We start from the raw sequence: 26,472 nt of genomic DNA on the forward strand, positions 1-26,472 counted from the left end.
AGTAGTAAGTAGTTTATAGCAGCTAAATGTGCGGCACAGAGCATTTTATCAGGAGACTAGCCCTGCCCGTGTCTTGCTGGTGTCTGAAGCCGTTCCCTCCTTTTATCACAGCGCTTACCGTGAGGAGGTTCACAGCTCATTGCGCTGCTGACAGACGACCTGCTTCCAGGAAGGAGCCTCTCGTTAGCTGTAGCTACTTAGCTAACCATTACCTGCGCGGAGCGAGGGCGAGATAACAGCTCACAAGAGCTGTTTTAAATGCTCAGAGTCAAACAGAAAACGTTTTCCAACAACGTGTATTTCAGCCACCTGGAGCTGACATCAGGCGACTCGACGTCCTGGTCGTTTTTAACCCAAACAAGCTGAGGATAGCTAGGTTAGCTAGTCTGACAGGCAGTCTTAACTGAATGTGTGTCCAGCGACTTTCCTTTCCGAGAATTCCTCCTGATGCTGAAGTTAGCTAACTGAGTGTGGTTGAACAGCGCTGCCGTGGTCAACAGCTGTCTTGAACAGGTACGTTGGGTATGCAGCAACACTGACATGGCTAATGGAAGCATTTTATTCGTCTGTATAAATGAACAGAAGGGAACTAGCGGTGCTAGCTGTCACGGCTACCCGTGTAGCGTTGGCTGGTGATGCCATGCTTTGTTATGAGGCGCGTAGTCCACTTCTCTGGCAGGCGGAGAGCATGTAACGTTATATCGAGATACGATTGTTCAATTCCTTGCAAACGTCTCATATCCACGCTTTTTAAAATTGTAGATCCAGCCAGCCAGTTAGCTAACGCTTGTTTTACGTTTGCCACCAACTCAGACTGACATTACTTGCGGAACAAGTTGTGCCACGTCATGGAATAACAACGATGATTTCAAATATGTTGAAAAATGTGTTTAAAATGTCCTGGAACAAAGACGGGCTGTAAACCTTTAGATCCTATTCGTGTTGTGAACATCTGCTTTGGTGGAGTGAGAAGGAAATTCCCTTTCAGAAATATAATTAAGACACAAAGTTAGTACACCATTGCTCACTGAGTTTACTTACTAGTAGGTTTGTATGTATTTGCACACGTTGTCTGTGCTACTGTCTATATCACACGTTGACTGTCGTCCAAGTTTTAGGCAGTGCTTACTTCCCTTTCATTATTTCATTTTTAGCTTCACAATATAAGTAGGTCGACATTTTTATCTGGCCCATTTTTTTTAGCTTCTTCTCTTTTGTTTAAAATTAGTTCATCTCACACCATGAGCTTAAATTCAGTATGTTGTTTTGTGTCTACTTTGCTTCATTATTGTCCTATTGCCTTCTTAATGTCATACTTGTACAGGATTTCAGGACTTTGTCAGCTGTGGAGCAAGGTGGGGCCCGTGGGGAGCTTTAGGTTCTTCTCCCCATGACAACCCGACACCATGGCAACAACGGCTCCAGTAGTGATGCCGAGTGGCGGGTCTCGGAGGATGAGGAGAACATGGAGGACGTGGAACTCGCTGAACTTGGGCCGCTGCTGACCGGTTCAGGGCCTAAACCCAGAGTGAGTGATATCTGAATTACGAGCAGAGAGAGAGAGAGAAATAAAAGAAAGGAATGTTGTTAGTACACTGCTCATCAAAAGCTTAGGGGCACCTTGCTTTCATTTGAAATTTAAATCTTAGTGCTTTTACTTTTCAGTTGACTGCTTAAATAGCCAGAATGTACTGGTGGGACCAGTTTTAATACAAACTTCTGTAACCTAAGAATTACTCAGCAATTTGCATTGTAGTCCATGTAGTTACTGAATAGTAAGGTGTAGTATGTTATAATCCTGGGATTTTAAGAAGTAAGCAAATTCATTTATATTTTGTTTTGTTAACATAAAATATATATTAATTTACAAAGTTTGGGCATGTTTTATCTTTAACCTGCCTCACATTCAATAAATTGTCTTGACATGAAGAGTGCGTTTAACCCAAAACTGCAATATATAAGATTGTTTGTTTTGGTAAAATTTAAAGAAGCAGCATTACTGAGTAAAACATAAGTGTTTATTGTGTTTCTAATTAAATTTTTTAAAAATTTATGTATTGAGTGTTAATAATGTTAACCATGACATAATGATTTAATCATAATTATGATTTATACTAAACAGACATGTGTTATCAGCAAAATAATACAAATAACTGTGACTTTAATATTGGCTTTATTTTTCAGTTGTTTATTTTTTGTAGAGTGTACATATAGAATTGTTTTTGAACCAACCAGGTCAAATTGTTGTAGGATTGTTTTTTTTCAGGCATATTTGCACATTCCAGAATATGCGCCGACTCTCCACTGTTGCTTTCTTTCGAGTCCATAGTTTATCCGTCTCATCTGCTGCTTGTTTTTTCTTCCTTTTTCCATGTTCTTCGTAGCTGTGGAAGCAGCCAGTCCCAGGTGACCTGTAGCATTGTGCAGATATGTTTATCCCAAATGATCGTTTGGAATTATAGAATGGAATTATTCCCAACTTAGCACTGTCAACATAGCCTGTAATAACTTAAGAGACTGAAAACTGACTGCTCATTTTTGTTTAAACTTTTTGAAATTTTTGCTATGTGTCCTTAAGCTTTGGCAGTGTATAAGTAGAAAAACACATTTTAACAATCAAAGGCATTAAAAGCTGAAGGATATATTGCTGTGCATTGATGTCACTCTGAGTTCTTATCAGTTCTGTCAGGAGCACTGCTTTGATTTCACTCTGTTGACTGTATTTTGTGTTTTTCAGTTGCTGTCCCTGCATATCATTTTTAATTCTGAACTGCATTTGTATCCACAGGCTGCAGGAGCATTCCCAGATGATGATGATGATGATGAGGAGGAGGAGGAAGGTCAGGGATTGCGGGTGGTCACGCTGCCCTTGCAGGCTCACCATGCCATGGAGAAGATGGAGGAGTTTGTGCACAAGGTAAACAGATACAATGACATATAGCAGGGCAGCAATGCGTGATATTTCACAAAAATGATCAGTTAGTCAGATAATCAAGTGTTTTGAATAAGAGAAGAAGTATGAGACTTTCTTGCTTAACAATCCTTGTTTTGGGCTGTTATCCAATTTACTGAGAAACCCTACTTCATAGAACGTCTCCCTAGTCAATTTCTGGCATGTAATGTTGCATTAGGATATACAAATCCCCGATCCCGTTTTAGCACTCTTACAAGCAATCTTGAGATTTATTGGCCTTAAATGGCAGCAGTTAGTGAGCTGTAGTCCAATTTGTCAGCAGCTGCTTTGCATTTCCGATGCGTCTGAAAGTCACTTGTCGTTATTGTACCTGTGTTGACGTTATTTGTAGGTTTGGGATGGGCGCTGGCGAGTGATCCCTTATCAGCTTCTTCCTGATTGGCTGAAGGACAATGACTACCTACTTCATGGTCACCGGCCGCCCATGCCATCATTCCGGGCCTGCTTCGGTAGCATCTTCAGGATTCATACAGAAACGGGGAACATCTGGTCACATTTATTGGGTCTGTAGCTAAAACTCCATGTATTCATGTTCTGTTGTGTGTTTGAAAGGGTGTTAGACTTATCTGTGTTTGCCAGGTAACCAGAGTTTTTAATCTGCTTCTTATCTGTTTGAGACTCTCAATGACTTCACACTGACTTTTTTTTATAGCTTGATGTTTGCTTTTCAAATGATGGCCTCCTCTTCTCCTCAGCAATAGTCTAAAGGCACTTGAATTTTTAATGACTAAATAAACCCTTAGATAACAATAGATGTGTAATGACAATTGATTAAGTCTCCATGGTGTTTACCACATGTTTATTATCCTGTTATTATCCTCTCAGGTCTGATTTTTTTCCTGTTTCTGGGCACTCTGACCATGCTGCGGCCAAATGTTTCATTCATGGCTCCTCTGCAGGAGAAGGTGGTGATCGGGATGTTCTTCCTGGGTGCAGTGCTCTGTCTTTGCTTCTCTTGGCTCTTCCACACAGTCTACTGCCACTCAGAAAAAGTCTCCAGGACATTCTCTAAGTGAGTACATGAACTATTTATATGGCTATAACATATTCAAACATGCAAACATGAAAATTTCCCTTTTGAATGCTGAATGTCATTCACACTAATCGTGTAGATTTAGCTTTTAATTTAGAAAGTGGGGGGTGGGTGAGTCTGCTGCCAGCCCTCTTCCCCAAACACAGCACAGCAGCAGCTCATGGCCATTATTTGGTCAGCTCACACATATCATATTTATGTTTTTGCTGGTCAACCAGAGGTGATATATTGCTACTGAAACATGACAAGAAAGTCATGTTTTATGAGCAGTAAAGTTGATCTCATTTTAATATATTCACGTTTTCTATTTGGGAGTTTTCTAACAGTGGCCAAAAAAACAGTAACTTATATAAATCAACATTGTTTCCAACCAAGAAAATCAGCTTCACTTTTTTGTTTAAAATTGCGATTGTGGATTTCTCTGGACTGTCGTAACCGCTGTGAGAGCTAAATGGCTGTCTACAACTTACATCGCAAATAGCAATCATCAGGGAAGGCCAAGCACAATGCATCATTTCAGAGCAAGTAGAATACAAATGATGATTTTTCAAAGATACCCAAAGACCAATAAAAATTTTTTGGATGTGACTTGTATTTACATAGACGTTGAGCTCAGCAAGTAATAATTCTACAGCAGTTACATCTGTGTTTTAGTCTGGAGTTCACAAGAATGCACCAAAATGTTCAAACCTCTCCAACAAACAGTACTGCTGAATCTCACTACAGAGGATTGGTTTCTGAACTTGTCACCTTTTTCACTGCTCATGTGTTTTCATATCTGCCTATTGGAGCTGAATTAGTTTTAATGTAATTTGTAACAGATTCGGTTGGCTAATTTTCCCAAATGACCACAGATAGTTCAGAGGACACATCAGAGCTACACACTGCATTTAATAACTACACAGAACACAGCAAACATGACACTGAGAAGAATCAGAAAACATGACACTTGAGGAGGGAGGGGACACCTCATTTTACCCTTGGCTGTACTGAGGAACAGAGTGAAGTCTAGTCTCGCAGGGCCAGACATGACCTCGTAATGAGAATACACATCTGGGAACATGACTTAGTGCTGGATTAATGCGCTCCCTCTAGAACTCGCACAAATTCCTCTATTTTGTGCTCTTTAAACATTCAGATTACAATTACGAGTTTGAATAACCAAAGAAAATGGGCTAGCTAATGAAACATTGGCCAACAGAACTGTTTTTTCCTTGTAAGAGGTAAAGTTCATTTTTTACCACGTAATGTGTTCTTGGCACTCTTGATGCACACCAGCATGCTTAATCTGAGTTTTTTGGGGTGGCTTTTTTGAACCATGCTAACTTACGTTTTATTGGTGGGCTAATAACAGGCTTGTTGTCTGTCAGAAAATATTGGCAGGTGCATCACCCCTCCTGCATAAGAAAATGTTTCCACTGAAACATTTAGCCCAAACATTCTCATGGTTGTCCACAGATATTCTCATTATGAGAACATTTCTGGCCCTGCAAGGCTTAACTGATGTCATCCTTTAGCACATTTTATTCTTACATTACCATGAAGACAGTTCAAACAGGAGTACTGTTACTGAGGTAAGTGTGGCTTTTGGTCTGCATATTTGTGTACAGCTTCCTCATACTTTGCCCATGTGCGTCTCTTTAGATTGGACTACTCTGGCATAGCATTGCTGATAATGGGCTCATTTGTCCCGTGGCTGTACTACTCCTTTTACTGTTCCCCACAACCACGGCTCATCTACCTCTCCGTGGTGTGTGTGTTGGGCATCGCTGCCATTATTGTGGCGCAGTGGGACCGCTTTGCCACTCCACGCCACCGACCTACACGTGCAGGTAACACACACTCGTGTAGGTAATATACATCCCAGCAATGTGCACATACTGACAGTGGTTGATAATAACAAAGTATTTTTTAAAGTATCTATACTTTTGTTAAAGTATTTCCATTTTTTGAGACTTTTACCTTCAGTTTGCTCCATTTCACAGTAAAGTATCCCACTTTTTTCTTCACTCCTTTCTGAATGATATTATGTAGTAATAACTAGATTTTCTACAATATCCAAATGAATCCTTTCCTTAAATACAACAGGTTCCAACCATAGTTTGGCAATTGTTACTATGTCCGGCCAACTCTGACAAGCTTTCAGAAGCAATGCCGTAACATTGTGAAGGATATTTCACGAGTTAGAATTGGGGGGTGACATTTTAGCCGCTTCCTGAACTGAAGACACCAAGGGAGAAATGTTGGATTGTTATAATAACTCACTTTAATTTAAGTAATGTTTTAACAAGGGTATCTACTTTTAACTCAAGCAGTGGATTTGTGTACTTTGTCCACCAGTATCATACAGATAGCATAGTCCCGCACATTACACTGACTCATACACATGCATGTTTTCCTACCTTTCCAAGAAACAAGCTTTGGTTTGTAAAGGGTTATCACATGTGTGAGGAATGGGGAATGCTGAATATTAAAGAGGTAACTTTTTCATATTTACGCATATCTTCAGGTGTGTTTCTTGGCCTGGGGCTAAGTGGAATCATTCCAACCATGCACTTCACCATCGCTGAGGGTTTTGTGAAAGCCACAACAGTAGGGCAGATGGGCTGGTTCATCCTAATGGGTGCAATGTACATAACTGGAGCTGGACTCTATGCTGCACGAATTCCTGAACGCTTCTTTCCTGGAAAATGTGATATTTGGGTAAGATGTAAAAATGGCATGAAGCAAGCTGTCAGACTAACTAATGGACATTTATCATTATAGCCCATGTTAATATATTATTAACTTATTTCAGTATGAAATGAAAAAATACCATAGATCTGGAGTGATGGAATCAGAGTCTGTTATTTTCACTTTTTTCAAACAATCAAATAAAATTGTTAAGGCTGCACCATGTAAGATTTTTTTGTTATTAATTAAGATTTTTGATTATTTGTTCAATTGAAATAAGTAGCATTACTTCCTTCACCCTGTAAAGCCTTAAATAGTAATTGAAAAATCAAGGCGTTAGGTCTGATTTCAAGTGAATTTTTCAGACCATGTCTTTATTTGTTAGCGTTACGTGCATAGGGTCAAAAAACTGTTCAGCTCGATATTTAGGTACCAAAAATTAGCATTATACTGATGAAGACATGACGGCAATAGTACATAATTCACGAACATCCTCAGAAGCCACGTCCTTCACTGAGTTTTGACTGAGTTCTCTGAATACTCTTTCAACGTGCTTGCAATGATCAGATTCATGCACTCGTGGAAGGGGTCCAAAGCACAAAGTGTTACGAAATGGTGTTCGGCATGTTGCATGCAGTTACACATTTCCACCTCAGAGGTCTCCAAATCCCCAAAACTTACATAGTGTGGCTTAAAAATGGCAGATACATGTAACCAGTACACTAAATTTGATAGTGATTAGTATTAATTAATAGCATTTAAGACATAAAAGATAAAACCTATTAGATGCACAGCCATTCCATTTGATCACTCTGAGCATTTCTCCAGATTTGTGTTCCAAGAAGTTCACAAATATGTAGACAAAAGGAAATTTCAGATATGGACATTAACCAGTTAAGCAGAAAGTCAAAAGTCTAGCCACAAACAGAAGTCTATTGCTTTATTCTGTCATCTCTATGTGCCAATAATTCTCTCTTTTTCCAACTCTCCTTTCCACAGTTCCAGTCCCATCAGATATTCCATGTGCTAGTGGTGGCTGCAGCATTTATTCACTTCTATGGTATCTCCAACCTGCAGGAGTTCCGCTATGGCCTGGGAGGAGGCTGCACGGACGACTCTCTCCTCTAAACATCATCCATCCCTCCCCTTATTTGCTGTTCTTCAATGTTTCTTCCTTTCTTCTCAGTACCAGTGTGCTGACTACTTTGAACACTCATAAATCAGCAAGAGCTGGAAAAGAGCAGGTGTATCTGTCCACCTACTACACAGTAAATACTGATCAAAAGTCCAAGATAAGTGAATTTAAAAGGTTACTACATTTATTTTAAAAAGTTTGTTATCACAGATGATTTAATATTGAAATACTTGAAAACCTTGATGAGGGAAAATCTCAGAGCTCAGTCAATTGTTTGTTCTCGGTTCAGTTTAAAACACAATGTCAAAAAGTACACCGTAAGAGACGTTCAGACATCGGGCACTGGGAGCTGTCTAAACAGCACTACCTCTTTTTTTCCTTTCTGGTCTCTGCGCACTGCTGGGTCAACATGCTCCAAATCCGGGAGTAGTAGCTACAGGTTATGGACTCGACAAAAGTTTCTAATTTTACAGAATTTTATGAGAACCGAAATGAAATGTGAATGTCATTTATCTGCTGTAAATGATTTCATGTGACCTATAGAGTTTGTGAATTGAACTTTCTTATATACATTTTTAGATGTTTGAATTTTCCTGTAAGGTCTCATGGTCAATATGTATCTCACATGTTCTTTTTAAATGAATAAATTAATGAATAGCAGACATATACATTATATAATTTCAAAGGTACATGTCATGGAAATGCAATTTTTTCTCACTTTTTATGAAACGAGTTTAATGTACTACATAAATCTGTTCAAATAAAAAAAAAGTTAACTCTCTAGTTTATATGTTGAAACTGAACTGGAAAGCATCCTGTTTAAAAGTCAGTGTTGTTGCGAAGTCACAAAAAACAACGCATTTATGGGTTTGTTTGAGACGAACTGTGCCTCACATTGATGGTTGCCTAGAGTAGCTGGTTGCGGTTGCAGGAGTCGGGAAACAGGATGTTTTGACCGGCAGTGCCCATTGTGAGCTGGCAGTTCTTGTGGTCTTTACCCATCGTATGTAACGTTTGAAGATTAGAAATTTGAATTTCACATACAAAAACAATAACCACATTCACTACACATTATAATGGACTATGTGCTGTATTCAAAACTGCAGATGCCTCGTTACCACAAGATTTTAAAGGTGCATGTCATGGTATGATGCTGGTCAGAGAAAAAATCTTACCAGTATGCACTGTACAAAGCCAGGTGGCAGTCAGTCTGCAGCACCATGTGAAGTTGAACAAGCCTTACAGCTATTCAGCCTAAAGCAGTTTAGCTCCACCCATTCATGCTGACGTCATAAAGAGAGCACCATACAGCGCAGTCAGAACAGAGATTATATATATATATATATATATATATATATATATATATATATATATATATAAAAAGTAATTGTGACCTTTGTGCATGAACACACATAAACATCATAAGTGGCCCTTATTATGAAATAAAACATAAAGAATGTCGCATGTGGAAGCTTGAAGTATTCCAGATACCCATTTCTGCTGGAGGGGGTCACAGCCTTAATCTCTGGCTGTGTCCGAAACAGAGGGAAGCTGTCTCGATGTCGTGCTGCCTGTGATGTCTCATAAATCGGTTTCATTTAAAGAGAAGCTCCACGGATTTAAAAAAAATTCTACATAATTAAATGGCTGAGATGTAAACGCAGTCATTCAGAGTAGTTTGGTATAAATTTCTTCGTTCTTGAGAAACTTACACAGTCAGAATTATTCACAGCGGTGGTTATAGGAACCAGACGTCTGAAGAGTCTAATGCCTCTCACAGCTCGCTCACAAAACGTTATTACATGAAATTGATATGTGCTGCCTGATATCAGACACATTGTTTTGCGATAGTATTGTGATAAAGTTGTTGGCTTAAAATGTATTTTAATATGTTTATCTATTCATTGGCAGAGGGGTAGAGGCAGGGCACTGCAAGGCAAAATACCAAAGGAACATTTTTTCAGATTTATGACTGTTTGCCATGAACATTACATATAGCAACTCAGAAGGCACGTGTAGTTTCACTGGTCGTTTTGAATAGTAAATAAAATGACCATATTTGTGTTGCAGATATGGCAACCCCTAGTCCTATCACCACCACTGTAAAAGAGTCTGAGTCTGTAAGTTTCTCTACATTATACCAATGTATGTCAAATCACGCTGAATGACTCTGTTTACATCCGAATGACTGAATTATTCAGAAAAATTGGTGGAATTCCCCTTAAGTTACTTCAAGACAGCGTCTGAAACGTAATCAACGCTGCTCAGACAGTTTAATGCTTGTATAAAACGCTGCCTGCTGTTCCTCCTCCTTTCGGTGTATCCTCTGCTTCCTTACATCACCCTATAATCTTCTGTGTCCTCACCGATACGGTTAGAAAACAGTAGAAAACATAAAGTAGAAAACATCGGTCGTGACACAGTGGACGACGCTGCCTTCCAATGCACAGATTTATAAACCAGCACAGGCAACAAGGCATCGAGACAGCGGCCCTCAGTTTCGGACACAGCCCAACAGAAGCCGTGAAGATTTATCCAGTTCATCCACCAGAGGGCGCCAACGTATGTATGGGGACGTTCGCACTGGTTGGTTTCATTGCAAAATCCACATTAAGGTTAGTAAGTTCTAACAAAAAAGCGGCAAATGAAATCCCAGCTTGTTTTACCCCTAGATTAATATGTTGTTTCTACCACTGTCGTTTATTACTGCTTTCATTGCTTTACAACGTGGGCACTGCGCCGTCACCGGGGCGAACGTGGTGACGTAGCAGTGTTTTGGTTGCCGCCGTGTTGCTGAGGAGGCGACAGAGCAGAGCCACATCAGAGTGCAACAAGCAGAGGAACTTTTACTCCTTAACTTCAATAAAATCCCGAAACTTAGCAAAGTTTGGAGAGTCGAACAGACAAAAGTATATGGTGCATTATTTTGGGCTACGTGTAGATTTGGCCCACGTTGTTTTCGGCATTCTTTCTGAGCGTCCTGTAGAGGATCAGTCTCGCTGGAGTATGAAGCTCTGTAGGCGGCTGGTGTAGCGCTGACTAACCGCTCACAGCCCACAGACAGACCTCCCTCTCGGTCTCCTCTGCCGCTGGTGCGTTGAACAAGGGTTTACATTTTATTAACTACTCTTCTGCTAACGTAAAATTAATATAAACATGTTTTAGATTTATATGTGCTCAGTTTGTATGGTAATTATGGTAAATTAGCCAGCTAGCATCGCTGCTAACACAATCCAGGTAAGAACCGTAGAACATACCAACGACGCGTAGCCAGCCAGTTAGCTAGCCATCGAGCTTAGCTAACTAGCTAAAGAGGTAGCTTAGCTAACCTATCTAGTTAAGATAGTTCTGCTTGTGGGTGCTCTGTTCCAGCACGTTGTCTATACGCTTTGCCTCGTAGTTAAACGTTATAGACTAAACAGTTTGTTTACAGCCAAAACAGCCTCTGTTACAACGTTAGCTATATTGTGCTAGCGAGCCCCAGCTGATGTTACTGCTTGCTGGTAGTCCAGTGGGTTGCAGTGAGGCCAGGCACGAACGGGCTTAAAAGTGATGTTAAAAACCAGGATTCTCTCGGCCAGCTAAAGGCTGGGTAGCAAGATTAGAGCTTCATACAACAGCTGATCTTTCTGTGTCCTTGCATTTTGCCAGGTGGTCACGGTGGCTATAAAATTCAAACATTTATCCTTACAGTGACAGCTGCTATTACAGTAAGGTGGCATTGGTCCAACGTTTTATGATCAACTGACTTATCTTTATATTTCCATGTTTAGGTCCATTTAAGGCAAAGCATTAGTATAAAATTAGACAATTTAAAAAATATTGACATTTCCTGGAGAGCTTAATATCAGTTGAGCAGTTTCCCCCATCCAAGTCGTAGAACGCTCTGCCACAAAACGTACACAGGGCTAGGATTCTCATTTATTTTCCATGTCATATAAGATCTGTGTCCACAGAGCATCGTATTGAAGCATTGCACTTTCCTTAAATCTTACATAGCCTTCTGTATGCTCAGTGTCTGATCTGATGTGGTGTTTTATGAACGCAGACCCAAATCTTGCTTCATCATCCTGCACTGCCTGTGGAAGTGTCGCTCTCCCCCATCGCCAGTCGCCATGGCGCCCAAAGACATCATGACCAACTCGCATGCCAAGTCCATCCTGAACGCCATGAACTCCTTGAGGAAGAGTAACACACTGTGTGACATTACGCTGAGGGTGGAAAACACAGATTTCCCTGCCCACCGCATCGTGCTGGCTGCCTGCAGTGATTACTTCTGTGCCATGTTCACCAGTGAGGTAATCACAAATACATCAACAGTGTTAAACAACTCTCAAGTATGTGCTGTGGTCTAAAATGCATCCTACACATCTAATAAACACTGTTCATTACTGTTTGCATGTCAGTAGTCTACTAAAGGAGCATAATAATAAAGGTATGAGCCTATTGTTCATTGCCATCCATTTATTGCCAGAAGTAGAGGAGAGTAGAGGAATGAACCTGGTGTCTATGGTTTTGTAGAGCATGTGCACACAAAGGCGACTTTTTTCGAATTGTGGAATAGATCTGCAGTTGGACGAAGTTCTAATGTGTGATAACAAACCTGTGAAAAGCCCCTTCCCCCAGACAAACACATTCAATTCTGGGCTTCTGGAAATCTCCCATGAATTGTTGATTTCTCAATTTGAATTCTACTGAGTAATCTAACAAGGTTTCTAATTTGCATCCGCAGCCTCACTAGAGAGAGTTGTAGTTGGACAAATGACTCACAAATGAGCACAGGTGGTTTGTGGTTTTAAAGGTGGTCTGTCAATTAGGAATAACTGTGTAGTAGCAGGACCTTTCATAGTTTAACCATAGTACTGACACCAATACTAAAACAGAAAGCCTTTACTTTGCTCTGTCCTCTCTCTCCTCTCTCATCATGTGCTCTGTTTCTGACAGGATTCTGTACATCTGCTGTCTCTTACCTTGAACTTAGTTTGCATTACAGCCATACAGAAAACAAGATCTGTTGTTTGTTTATCTAAGACTGGGTTAATAAATAAAATAGTTGTTAAAATGAGTCAGAATAGACTTGGTTGGCAATTGCTATTGGCCATATATGAGTGGGAAATAGTACTTAGATGCTATATTGTTTCTCTTTGCAATACTCTGACAAGAATGCAGATAACTCGGCTGTGTGTATACCATGCTCCAACAACTCATACTCTAGAACCCCCACCACAAAAGCAGGAGCTGTGGGAAATGAGACTAGCTGGGAGAGAGTGTATGCTGGAGTTTGAGATTGAGATGTACAAATGCAGTCTATTCACAAACCTGTTAACCCTGGCAACATTCTGCCTCCTCACCCATATAACTGGTATTCCACTGACCTCAGCTGTGATTTATGCAAGAAACTGCCCTGGTGACTTTTCTGGGCTGAATCCATACAGGTCTATGAATGTCTGTCAGTTTAAGATTCATAACATTTAATCATGGATACTTGACAGTAGACGAAATGAAACAGGCTTAACAGCTTTTTAATGAAAACAGGTCTCTGGGTTTATTGCGAGTTTGGCTAGAGGTGAAAGAGGAAGAATCAATTAAAAGGCCACATTACATTCCTCTTGCTCTACATGTTCAAGTAGTTTTCTGTAACAAAAGTCATAATTCATCTTTACTTGAGCTGTTTCCAATCTCTTTTTACACCCTAGGATTAAACAGGCTGTTTTTGTTACTGCGCCTTTAAGACTGAAGCCTGTTGTAAATTAGCTGGCTGCCCTATATCATTCCTCATACAAAAAGCTGTCGGGGCTGAAAATCTCCTTATAACTTAAGCATGAATGAGTAGAACTAACCTGCTGTAGGCTCAGTAAGTGTATTCAGTAAATGTGTTGGTTTTAATGACATCACAAATCTAATGCATTTAAAATGTTTTTACAATTTAGTTTCCATTCCATGGACTCGGGAGGGAACAGGACTTGGTGTTTATATATGACATCAAAGTCATTTACAGGAAGACCTCTTTTTCCACGCTTGTGGTCCTTTAAATAATATGTACACTAATGATTTTTCCTGTTTACATAGGCTTGTGTTTGTGTTTTCATTTATGTTAGTGTAGTAAATGACTGCTGCTCTTGTGTTTTTTTACCATTCTGTTTTTAGAAATGGGGAAATTAGTTAGTGTGTATTCTTATCTTTGTCCACTAGTGGGTGCAGGGGAACAAGTTACCAGGAGAGGAATGTTTAGTTTGAAGTAACTCAGTCCAGATGTGGTCTTCCTATAGCCATATCTTCATGTTATGCTGAATGCTTTCAGGTAGAGGCAGAGTGGTTGAAACTAGGCCTTGCGTTATAGTTGTAGTTTGTAGTTTTTAACCCAGTTTTTGTAACTTGGCATTCATTTCTAAGTTGTGTAGGGCAGTGTTTCCTAAACTGTGGTGCGTTTACCACCTGGGGTACACCACATGATGTCGGGCGGGTTGTAAAAACAATGCTGGTGTTCGGCGTTTACACTTAATTTAATCTGCGTTTCATTCTGTCAGCCAGCTGCACAATTGCAAAGGTCTATCCCTGATTCAGACCCAAACAGATCTACACACCATGAGTATATGGGATATTTATAACATCCAGGACAAACATGTACTCTGATAAGCATTTTGCTTATTGGAAGAAGGCATTTAACTCCTCTTTCTTCTGCATGTTGTGCTTTTTGCAGACATTTGTTAATTTATCTTCGCTCTTGTTGGTGTGAATGAAATTCAGTGATTATCATTTACTAACTGTGGTTTAGGCCTGTATACGTCTTGTCAATAGTGCACTTGAGGACTATGCAGCAGGCAGTTTAATGTCTGAAGGGATATGGGACTGTAAAAAGTTTAGGAGCCATGGGTATAGAGGAATAGGACTGTAGAGGTGAAGCAATGCCTCTACAGTGCCTTGAATGACATAATGCTTAGTCTTGTTACAGTATGTTGTTATTCATGCAGATATCAGGAAAATCTCAGAACCTTTTTCATTATGTTTTACGATATATCTCTGCTCCTCTCTGCCCTTCTCCTCTTTCTCCCTCATAGTTGGCTGAAAAAGGGAAGTCCTTTGTGGACATTCAGGGTCTCACTGCCTCCACCATGGAGATCCTGCTGGACTTTGTTTACACAGAGACCGTGTTGGTTACTGTGGAGAACGTGCAGGAGCTTCTTCCCGCCGCCTGCCTGCTCCAGCTTAAAGGTACGCATTCACAAAATGGCCTCCTGAGGTCACATGATACAAACTGTGCCCACCACACATGCTTTTGATTGGTCTATTTGGAAATCTTTGTGATGGTTTGTTAGCTGGTTCATTCTAGTGCAAACATAGTCTATTATATATCTGACAGTATAGGTGAAACCGTTGCAGTCACTTCTTTCCCTTCACTTAACTACGTGTAGAACACATTAAGTTCACTACTTGGGCCAAAGTGACCTTCTTTTGTAGACATTCTTACTCACGTCCTGCAGCAGTGCTGCGGTAGTGTCTGGAGTAAGATTTTCCAGTTTAATAATAGTAAATTCATACTCCTCAAGGTAGGAATGAACTATAACTGCTTTTTTGTGGATGTTTTGGGGGAGGCCTGTGGGGCTGTTTTGAATTTTTGTTAACTGGTTAACCAAACAGAGAGCTAGTGTTACCACTAGGATGCTGAATGTTTTATTATAGCCATATAACTGCAGTATCTGCCAAATAATGAATACAATGAAGAGAACTGGTTACTCAATTAACAGAAATAACTAATCAGATAAAACTGATTACCTGGCACCTTATCTCAGTTTGGCTTCATATCTCTAGCTGAAAGGGTGAAAACTTGTCTCTGCCATCCATTTTATCCTGAATAAAGATAGAATTGCTGTTTTCTTCACAATGTTGTTGAACAACAAGGTAAGAGTTACACTAGTGCTTGCTTTGTTGTATGTATTAGCTTAAAAATCAGTGGCTAGTGGCTAGGCTAGTAGCCAATAATGGTTGACACCACAGGGATTCCCAATGGTTTCATGTATTTGTGCAATGCTTGGTATTCAAGTGAGAGAATATTGATGCAAACAACATAAAATCTTGAATTCTGTCAAAATGATGAGGCTGAGGAATATAGACTCCTGCATAACAACACACATAACATTGAAGTGCAGGTTTTGGTAGGAATGCCACTTAAATATAAACCATGTTTGTATTTGTGTGTCATGACTGTCAGTATTACACAGAAGACAAGTGGAAAAAAAAAAGTAGCACCGCTATGTAATTCAGCAGTTGGAAATCTCATAGAAACAGGCCACTGTTAGTTGTAACTTTGTAAACTGATGTGGGTGGCTTCATTTTCAGTATTGCAGTGCTCTGATAATGGAATTCTGAGATTGTCCAGTGAAATGTGCACAGTTGTGCAGGTACCGCTCCAGTTCTATTGTACTCCATCCTGTACTTCTGTTTTTGAAGTGTGCTTGTGTAGCAGCCACAATTCTAAGTGCTTTGGCATGATGTTCCATAAAGTGCACCTGTCTGCAAATTCTGAATTAGTGTTGTTGGGATGGTGCCAGAAGAAATAAGTGATCACCACTGTAAGTAATTATACCACAAAAACAAAGCACCGAGATGCATCACTGAGTTTGTGGAATTGGGTGATGCAGTTCAGTCTCTCCTTGTCTGTGCTTCCTCCAGTGAGTGCTGCCATGCTGAGGAGAAAATGGCACCCACATGGTGGTTAGCCTCTTGCTGAAGGCGATCTCTGTGATCAGAGTCCTTTGTTTTGAGTTTCTTTGCATGAAGAAGACCGGCACAAGTCTGTGCTTGTAAGAAAACAGGCGGGAAATGGCCCATCGCAGTCTCCTATTACCACTTAGCTGTGGCTGGTTTACTCACTGAGGATTTGGGATTCTGTTCTGTGCAAGACATGTGTGTTTTCCACTGTCTGCCTTTAACTGGGTCAACCCCCTCAGTGAAAATAAGCATCGTAACTTCATGACGATGATGGGGTCAAACAAGCTTGAGTTGCCAGCGTTCAGTCACAGCAATGCAGTCTTCTTTGAATATACACCATCTTGTCTGCAATGTATACATTACTTCAGTGCAGTCAGGGCTTGATTTAAGGGATGATATGAGGGGACGCCACTCGCTCAGTCAAAAAAAAGACAAAAAAAACCACAAGTTTGCTTGTGTAAGTACTGCGCTCGATGAAAGATGCATTTGTCTTGTGTTGACTTGCTGCCAGACTCTTTTTTTTTTCTCTTTTCATAAAGAATTGCTGTGAGCTGTTACTTTTTATGTAACCCCCACCCCCCCTTTTTTTTTTGTTATGCAGAATCTAGATTTCTATGAATTGGGTCTTTGGATTTAATATACCTGTTGTTACCATGAGACCATTTCTTGGTTTATTTGTATTCAAATATTTATGCCTGAATCTTATTTCTGGCATTCTTGTAACTTCTTCCTTCATTTCTATCTTTCTTTTTTGGTTCTTTTTTGTATTTGTCTTCTCTTTACCTTTTATTTTTATTTCTCTCGCTCTCGCTCTCTCTCTCTCTCTCTCTCTCTCTCTCTCTCTCTCTCTCTCTCTCTCTCTCTCTCTCTCTCTCTCTCTCAATGTGAACAGGGGTGAAGAGGGCTTGCTGTGATTTCCTCAACAGTCAGCTTGACCCATCCAACTGTCTTGGTATCCGAGACTTTGCGGAGACACATAACTGTGTGGACTTGATGCAGGCAGCTGAGCTTTTCTCACAGAAGCACTTCTCTGAGGTGGTGCAGCACGAGGAGTTCATGCTTCTAAGTCAGAGTGAAGTGGAGAAGCTCATCAAATGTGATGAGATTCAGGTAAGACACTTTCTCAGGTTATTAGACATGGGTTTACAGAGCCTTTCTTGATAAAGCACTTGAGTTGATTGAGAGAAAATGGCATGCTGGAATAAATTGGTATTCTACACATCTGTAATGCACTAACAGTTTATTTATTATCAGTGTATTATTGCGGAATTGCTGACTGTACCTGGCAGAGAACAGCATCCACCCTCATCTGAGCATCAGCTTCCACCCTTATCTACCATTGTGCTAAAGTTTCTTTTGCCACTGTTGCTACCTGCAGAAATATTTGACACACTTTGGGTAAGCTTAACAAGCAAGGTGAAGATCAGTTGTGGCGCTACACATCCTTCTCATCATCCATGGTGTGACTGTGACTGATGTGCTGTTGAACTTTATCCCTGGTTTCATGCAGGCTATTCCAGAGCATATACACTATAGTATTGGGAGAGGGAGAGAGTGCACAAAGTTTGTGTGTTATTATAATGCATATTTATGATTATTGTTAAAATTGAAAGCGGTAGCGTTGTTGAAAAAATAAGTTAAATATGGTGCACACGTGCTACCGCAAGTCTCCCTGTAAAGGCTGAAATAATAATTATAAAGTCAAAGGCATTGGGTCAGATTGAAGATATAATATATGAATATATGAAGATATAATGACTGTAGTAGAAAATTCACGTGCGTCCTCTTTCACCATGTTTTGTCTGAGTTGTCTTTTAATACTCTTTCACCACACTTGTAATCATCAGATTAATTTGTATGCATTAGGAGCTGAAGCACAACGGACATTGCAAAATGTTTTTCTGGATGTTGAATGCTATTGCACATATCCAGCACAGAGGTCTCCAAATCCCCTACACATACAAAGTGTGGCTTTTATTATGTATTTCTCTTGGTCTGAGATGTTTTGCTGTTGATTAATTGTTATATAAATAGTTGTGGATAATGATTTTATTGTCTTTTCTTATCCACTGTATACAACAATTAAAATACAAGCCTAAAGTGGCCAAAGGAGCCACCTTAATTGCTAGCTATGTTTACGAATCAGTACTGCTCATGCACAGTGCTTGGAGTTAAGCAAGTACAGATCAACTTGCCAAAAGTATTTGCTCGTCTGCCTTCACGCACATATGAACTTAAGTGACATCCTATCTTTAATATGATGTCGGCCCACCCTTTGCAGCTATAACAGCTTCAACTCTTCTGGGAAGGCTTTCCACAAGGGTTAGGAGTGTTTATGGGAATTTTTGACCATTCTTCCAGAAGCGCATTTGTGAAGTCAGACACTGATGTTGGATGAGAAGGCCTGGCTCACAGTCTCCGCTCTAATTCATCCCAAAGGTGTTCTAAAGGTTGAGGTCAGGACTCTGTGCAGGCCAGTCAAGTTCCTCCACATCAAACTCACTCATCCATGTTTTTATGCACCTTGCTTTGCGCATTGGTGCGCAGTTATGTTGGAACAGGAAGGGGCCATCCCCAAACTGTTCCCACAATGTTAGGAGCATAAAATTGTCCAAAATCTCTTGGTCTGCTGAAGCATTAAGAGCTACTTTCACTGGACCTGAGGGGCTGAGCCCAACTCTTGAAAAACAACCCCACACCATCCCACCATTCGCCACTCCACAATGTACAATGCAGTCAGACATGTACCGTTCACTGGCAATAGCCAAACCCAGACTTGTCCATCGGATTGCCAGACGGAGAAGCATGATTCGTCACTCCAGTGAACATGTCTTCACTGCTCTAGAGTCCAGTGGCGGCGAGCTTTTATGGAAACCGATTTCATGAAGCTGTCTACGCACTGTTCTTGAGCTAATCTGAAGGCCACATGAAGGAGATCTGTAGCGATTGACTGCAGAAAGTTGGCAACCTCAGTATCTGCTGACCCTGCTCTGTCATTTTACGTGGCCTACCTTCGTGGCTGAGTTGCTGTCGTTCCCAATCGCTTCCACTTTGTTATAATACTACTGACAGTTGACTGGAATATTTAGTAGGAAATTTCATAAATGGACTTCCTATCAGTGTACCATGCTGGAATTCACTGAGCTCCTGAGAGCGACCCATTCTTTCAGAAATGTTTGTAGAAGCAGTCTGCATGCCTAGGTGCTTGGTTTTATACACCTGTGGCCATGGAAGTGATTGGAACACCTGAATTCAATTATGTGGATGGGTGAGTGAATACTTTTGGCAATGTAGTGTATGTTACAACAGGGAAAAAATGCTAAGTTGTTCTGTACAGGACAAGGGTACTCCAGGAACAGGACTGTGTTACCAGTGTGTTCACAAGAAGAACCCTTCACGCTTGATCCTTTAAAACTAATCAGAAAGTCTGTATCAGGGGTGTCCATTCTTATCTGCAGAGGGCTGGTGTTGCTGCAGGTTTTTACTTCCACGAAGTGAATTAAACCCTTTCCTTTCCTCCTCTTGAACTGATACAGAACTCTCAGGGTAAAGTTGTGGGGATGCTGAGAAATTGAAACAGCCTTGTTCCTCAACCATTCACAGGCTGTGTGAACTGCAAACAGCTTGAAAGTTGAGACATTGAACTGGCTCAGACTTGTTCAATTATAGACACTAAAGGTAGCCAGTTGTAGCCAGTTTAAATAATTTGAGGTGGGGGCAGGGAAAGATCCACAAGTTTGAATCTGTATGTATGTGTTATTCTCTATAAAACCACAAACTTTTAACAAGCATATAATTCAGGCAGGGGCCTGTTGTAATTCCAGTTAATTCTCAACCCTTTCTTGCTCTCCACATTCCTCTCTTTCTTGTTTCTTGGATTTACTTCCCCTTACAAAGCGTTCTGATGAAAACCTCTTTTGTTAGAGAATTTGGTTCTCTTACTGCTGTTCTCCTCTGAAAGCATAATTGTACCCGTTGGGGTTAGATTTATAGACTGTCGTCTTTAGTCAGAGGGAATTTTTCCCTCTCCTTGTCATTATAGAAATTGCTATGTATATGAAACATGCTAGTGAGAATCAAACATTCTAGCTTGCAAAAAAGATTTTTTTCCTAACGTTTCAACGTTTTTCTAATAGCGCTATTTGATTGATTTATGCTGTATATTCGACCCTGTTTTAAATCTTCCTTGCAAATTGGCTGACCTTTGTCAGCTTGAGATGCTGTTCTGTTCAAAAGTTTGGAATCCCTTTTCACATACATATAATGTTAACGGCTATTACCGTATGTCCATTATGACATTGCTTAAACGATTAATGATCTACCCAAATTTTTATTCAACAAAACAGATTATCAAAGAAATAGATGAATACTTTGATCTTTGTCTGAAGTACATATGTAAAGTCTATTTTGTGTATGTATATGTGTGTTAGGTGGATTCTGAGGAGCCAGTGTTTGAGGCAGTGTTAAACTGGGTAAAGCACAACAGGAAGGAGCGAGAGCCGTACCTGGCGGACATGCTGGAATACGTGCGCATGCCTCTGCTTACGCCACGTTACATCACTGACGTCATTGACTCTGAGGTCAGACTCACCGCCTTGTTTTAATCATAACTGGTAATGGTGGGACAGTGGGACCTATCCCAGTGACAGTGTGACCAGCTGCATTCTTTGTGATTCCTTTTGGATGTTTTTTGTCAAGTTTATATGTCTGTGTTTTGTGTTTAGCCTCTTATCCGTTGCAGTCTGGCCTGTCGAGATCTTGTAGATGAAGCCAAGAAGTTTCACCTGAGGCCTGAGTTACGCAGTGAGATGCAGGGACCTCGAACTCAAGCCAGATTAGGTCTGCTCCTGCACACGTTTCTGTCTGTCTTGCCGCTCATTTTGTCCTAAAAGCAAAACTAAAGTATGCATACATGCATAGAAAATTGCATCTTTATGGAGCAAAACGTCTGACAACGTTCAGACTAATGTGTTAAAATCACACAAAGCCTGACCAAAGCCTGCACTGTTGCCAGCTTTTTATTCATGCCATTTCCAAGATGAGGATTTGTCCAGTAACCAGTACTACACTTTATTTCTGCCTGATATCAGGTGCCAAAGAAGTGCTATTGGTAATTGGTGGGTTTGGCAGTCAGCAGTCGCCTATTGATGTTGTGGAGAAGTACGATCCCAAAACACAGGAGTGGAGTTTTCTGCCAGTAAGTAAATGTTTCATACAGCTGAAGCAGTTTAGCAGTCTACACTATATGAATTTAAGGGCCCATATCAGGTGGATATATTTAAATGTTTTGGCATTTGTGACATCACAAAAAAAATGGATTCAGAACAGTTGTTTTTGTAGCTTAGTTTCCATATATGAACTGAATGGACTGAACAGTATGTTTTGAAAGGTTAACAGTGTTTTAATTCTACATCAAACTCTTTAATATAAAAAAAGAGGAAATTCAGCTTCCTTTTAATATTCTGGACACAGTAAGCTGCAGATGACTTTACAGACTTTACATTTTTTCCTGTCATTTTTCAGATTTGATTTTGCTCAGTTTTATTACATAAGGTAGGCAAGGAGGTTCAGTTTACTCCGGAAGTTCCCTGATGTTACCTAACTCTTTGACAACCATTTTTTCTCACCTCGCCTGTCGAGTAAAGTCAAAGAAGTTTTAAGTAAGAAAATATTTTGCAGACAAGGTTCTGCAAGTCTCAAAAGTTGTATATACTGTAATGCAAAAAGTACAGATATCATTGCACTTTCATTAGAACTTTTCCCGTTACTGCTCCTGATATGTATATGTTAAACAGGCCAGGAAAATCTTTAAGGCATCATGTCTACAGCAATATAACAAAATGTGTTACTGAAAAAACAGGAGCACAGCTTTAAAATGTCACACGCTTGTTGTTCCTTGCAGGGGAAGCACATGCCAGAGGAAAGAGCAATGGTCATATGATCCCCTATTATCTTTCATTGCTTTGTGCATTGGACTTCCTGAGGTTCTGAATGTCTGGGGGGGTGGGGGTTATCATGAAAGAAAATATGTCTGAGAAAGAAGCCTTCCATTATGTTGAAATTGTGTTAAGCTGAAGTCAAATTTGAAGCAGTTTTAGCAGTCCTGCTGAGCTCTTTATTAAAAACTAGGCTGTGTTTGTAACATGGTAGAAAACTGTCTTGTAATCCTTATTATTGGAGGTGCAATGCTTCTGGGGATTATAAGCGCCACTCTGACGAGTTATCTGAGGATCAGAAGCTCACGAGGCAAGAGTGCTGATGAAATCAAAAAAGGCTTTATTCTGATGTATTTATAAAATATAAGGAGTGGGAATTTTGCTTATGAAGACCCCTTAACCAAAGACCTCTCTGGTGGCTTCCACTAAAGAAAATAAAGGGTGTTTTTGCTTGAATGCTTTTCCTCCAGTATAATTTAATGATAAATCATATTAAAAATCAGCTAGCAGTAGTTCACAGATGACTCCCCAGCTAAGCTATATTTCTCTGCTGTGCTATACACCGTCTAACAAGATAATAAGAATATTTATCCTACTGGAGAAATTGGAGAAATTTTTATGTTGACCAATGATCCTAATATTTGTTTTCTGTGTGTTTTAGAACATCGCACGAAAACGGCGCTACGTTGCCACCGTTTCCCTTAATGACCGTGTATATGTGATTGGAGGCTATGATGGCCGTTCACGCCTTAGTTCTGTTGAGTGTTTGGACTACACAGCGGATGAAGATGGAGTTTGGTACACCGTCGCCACCATGAATGTACGACGAGGCCTGGCAGGAGCAACTACACTTGGAGGTGCAGCCATCTATACTGTTTATCTTAGCAAATAATAAAAAAAACACATTCAGCTAAAGCGCTGTGGCTGTAGTTGTGGCCCTGACTTTTAAATATTCTGGGTGACTCTCATACTACAGTGTACACTGAAAGTACAAGTAAATGAGCTAGTAACCAGACCTGCCTACCAAACAAGTTCTGTGAGCTGTTGATTTCAACATGGAATCTTCTTAGTCTGGGAATTGCCCAAACTGTTTGTGTCAGTTAAGCAAACCACCTCATGTGTCAACCCAGCTGTTATTTCTGAAAATCAAGTATGTTTAATGATTACAGGGGTACTTTTGTTTTAGAAAGTTTTCAATTGAGAAGATTTTTGGTAAATTAGCTTTACATAATATAGCCTATGCCAGAGAACCATACCAACAATACTGAACTGTCTCATGACTTCGTAACTGACTGTGCCTATACACCTACACCTTTGTTCAGATATGATTTATGTGGCTGGAGGTTTTGACGGCAGTCGGCGGCACACCAGCATGGAGAGATATGACCCCAATATTGACCAGTGGAGCATGCTGGGAGATATGCAGACAGCTAGAGAAGGAGCAGGGCTTGTAGTGGCTAGTGGGCTCATTTACTGCTTAGGTATGTGGAACCTTGACACTGTAATGTTGATTGTATGCTAGCATCAAGCCAGCATATTAGTTATGTGAAAATATTTAAATAGTATTTTGTGTTCACGCTGACAAACAATAATGATCTTTAGGTCTCAAACATCAGAAAAGTGAAACACATATCTGATCAACTTAAGTTGCTGTTACATGATTACAGGTGGTTATGATGGCTTGAACATCCTGAATTCAGTAGAGCGCTATGATCCACACACTGGTCACTGGACCAGTGTCACACCCATGGCCAACAAACGTTCAGGTGAGTTTATCTGTTGTGATTTATATTACTTGTATGAGACCCAGTAATTTGCACAAATGTTTTTCTTGCATTGTCCAGTTTATCTTGCTGTTTTATGTTTTAGGTGCAGGGGTGGCTCTGCTAAATGACCACATTTATGTAGTTGGAGGGTTTGATGGCACAGCCCATCTTGCCTCGGTAGAGGTATACAATATCCGTACAGATTATTGGACTACTGTGGCACCCATGACAACTCCACGCTGCTATGTGGGAGCCACTGTCCTTAGGGGACGACTATATGCCATTGCAGGGTGAGATCTCAGCATTGTAATCTCCATGACATTGTAATACACAACTAATAACAGAGCTTAATATTAGAACAAGGAGATAAGATAAACATTGCTAATAATTTACAATAGGTCATATGTGCATGATTTAAAATAGAAATGGACTTAGAACTGAACTTGATTCAATACACAGAGAGTGCTGGATGTTAGCATTATTATAGCAGAGCTCTTTTTCTTATGGCACAAAATTAAATGCCTGCTGTGTTATCATTTCTCTACTTTTTTGGCAGATATGATGGCAACTCATTGCTCAGCAGTATTGAATGTTATGACCCTGTCCTGGACACCTGGGAGGTAGTGACCTCCATGGCTACACAGCGCTGTGATGCAGGGGTATGTGTGCTACGCGAGAAATGAGAACACAACTTTCGGGAAATTTAAACTGTCAAACACCCGTGGAGGAAACTTTTGTGGTGCTGATTGGCAGCTGACAACTGAGACTGATCTATGTGCCACATGTATTAGCATGGATGAGCAAGCAAAATGAAAGCGCAGATCATGTGATTTCCCCCTTTCGTATTTCTGCTCTACTCCCTTCTATGGACCTTAGTCCTTTTGCCATCTGAGATGTAAACTTTGTGATGCACTCACTGCGTGTGGCCTGCCAAGATGCTCTCCATACATGACCCTGTGGTTCATTGGTGTCTGTGGTTACTTGCGAGGTTCATGTGGATGAGTCTACAAGTGCAATATTTTATTTTCTACTGCTGTAACAAAAAAAACTAACTGAAAATGCAGAAGAACACTATGATGTGTGCTTCAGCTGTTGCTGCTATATGCCTTATTGCCTTTGTGGCAAACATTTTACCAAATCAAACCATGGGGCTTCTGCCTACTTGGAGCCTGGAGTGTAATAACTGACGGAGAGAACATTTTAGGATTAAAAAGGAAGATGCCAAAATTTCTGACTATAAATGAACAAATCCACTTGGTTCATGTGTAAGGTTCTGTAGAACTGATGATATTGTCCTTTTGGCATTTTTGATCTCCCAGCCTTTACTCCAAAAAGCAAGAGCCCCTTCTCATTGCCTCGCAGTTGAAAGTACAGGAAGAAGTTCCAGTTAAAACTGAACGAAGAAATGAATATTATGAAAAAAATAATATCAGCACTAATAGGTGCAGAATATTGTTTGCTACTGTCATTAAGTAAAAGTATGTGGCACGTGGCAAAAATGCCTTTTCCACAGTGGTCATGTGGCCAGCTTTGTTGGTAGCTGTGTTGCTAGGAATGAGTCAGTGATTAAAGTATGTTAAACACAAAACAAGCTACTTGGTGTACCTTTAAATCAAACTGTCTGTCATACCATGAACATCATCATGTATGTACCGTGTATTCAGCATCACAAAGATGTCTATTAGCCAGTTTTGCTGTGTGTTTTTGTAATTTGGATGGATCCAGTGTGTTTAGAAGTGAATGGAGGAATTTACTTCTGTACCAACTGTTGATCATGAACATGTTTGTATCGTTCTGTAGATATGCATCCATTATTATGAGTGACCGGTGAGCTAATGTATTTGCGGTATGTATGGTGTACCCAAGTATTTGGACTGATATAAATGTGAATAGTTTGCCACCGTCATGCAGAAGTGTAATAAATTGTCTGTACACCAGTGAACATATATGTAGTTACACATTCTGTTTCTGTTGTGCAAGACATTCTGTCTTTTCTTTATAGCTCTCTTGCATAGGAGCAATTTTTCTGATAGGCTGTTTTGAAAAGAACTCCAACTGCTCCAGCTAAAGCAAATACCTGGTTAACTTCAAAGAGAATTTGAAATTCTCAGAGAACCTCCCCTTTTTCTCCACAGGCCTGAAGACATCAGTAAAGGCGCAGTATGAATCTGTGATCCCTGCTTTGTCGTAGATGAGGAGACGTCACAATGTATTTTAGTAGAACTGTATCGAAGATGAATTCCAAA

At 40.2% G+C, this 26,472-nt stretch overlaps 2 protein-coding genes across 4 annotated transcripts; both read left to right on the forward strand.

Annotated features, from left to right (window-relative positions):
- Positions 1 to 99: 99 nt before the first annotated feature.
- adipor1b (adiponectin receptor 1b) lies at positions 100 to 8,591 on the forward strand. The gene is made up of 8 exons (XM_017693464.2): positions 100 to 513; positions 1,325 to 1,528; positions 2,789 to 2,917; positions 3,306 to 3,477; positions 3,800 to 3,986; positions 5,652 to 5,839; positions 6,517 to 6,710; positions 7,680 to 8,591. Exons 2-8 carry the CDS (start codon positions 1,391 to 1,393, stop codon positions 7,806 to 7,808), a joined length of 1,137 nt encoding a protein of 378 aa, XP_017548953.1. The 5' UTR covers positions 100 to 513; positions 1,325 to 1,390; the 3' UTR covers positions 7,809 to 8,591.
- A 1,776-nt stretch (positions 8,592 to 10,367) lies between these two features.
- On the forward strand, positions 10,368 to 26,172 carry LOC108425078 (kelch-like protein 12). Of its 3 annotated transcripts, none has more exons than XM_017693465.1 (12): positions 10,368 to 10,430; positions 11,864 to 12,113; positions 14,874 to 15,027; positions 17,417 to 17,634; positions 20,955 to 21,104; positions 21,249 to 21,363; positions 21,615 to 21,721; positions 23,122 to 23,317; positions 23,783 to 23,941; positions 24,128 to 24,226; positions 24,330 to 24,516; positions 24,783 to 26,172. In XM_017693465.1, exons 1-12 carry the CDS (start codon positions 10,384 to 10,386, stop codon positions 24,907 to 24,909), a joined length of 1,809 nt encoding a protein of 602 aa, XP_017548954.1. In that variant the 5' UTR covers positions 10,368 to 10,383; the 3' UTR covers positions 24,910 to 26,172. The 3 variants fall into 3 exon arrangements, with proteins under 3 accessions (XP_017548954.1, XP_017548955.1, XP_037391712.1); XM_017693466.2 differs by lacking the exon at positions 10,368 to 10,430 and adding an exon at positions 10,610 to 10,907; XM_037535815.1 differs by lacking the exon at positions 10,368 to 10,430 and adding an exon at positions 11,082 to 11,130.
- The last annotated feature ends 300 nt before the right edge of the window (positions 26,173 to 26,472 follow it).

Source organism: Pygocentrus nattereri, chromosome 28, assembly GCF_015220715.1.
Source record: "Pygocentrus nattereri isolate fPygNat1 chromosome 28, fPygNat1.pri, whole genome shotgun sequence".
Classification (NCBI taxonomy): domain Eukaryota; kingdom Metazoa; phylum Chordata; class Actinopteri; order Characiformes; family Serrasalmidae; genus Pygocentrus; species Pygocentrus nattereri.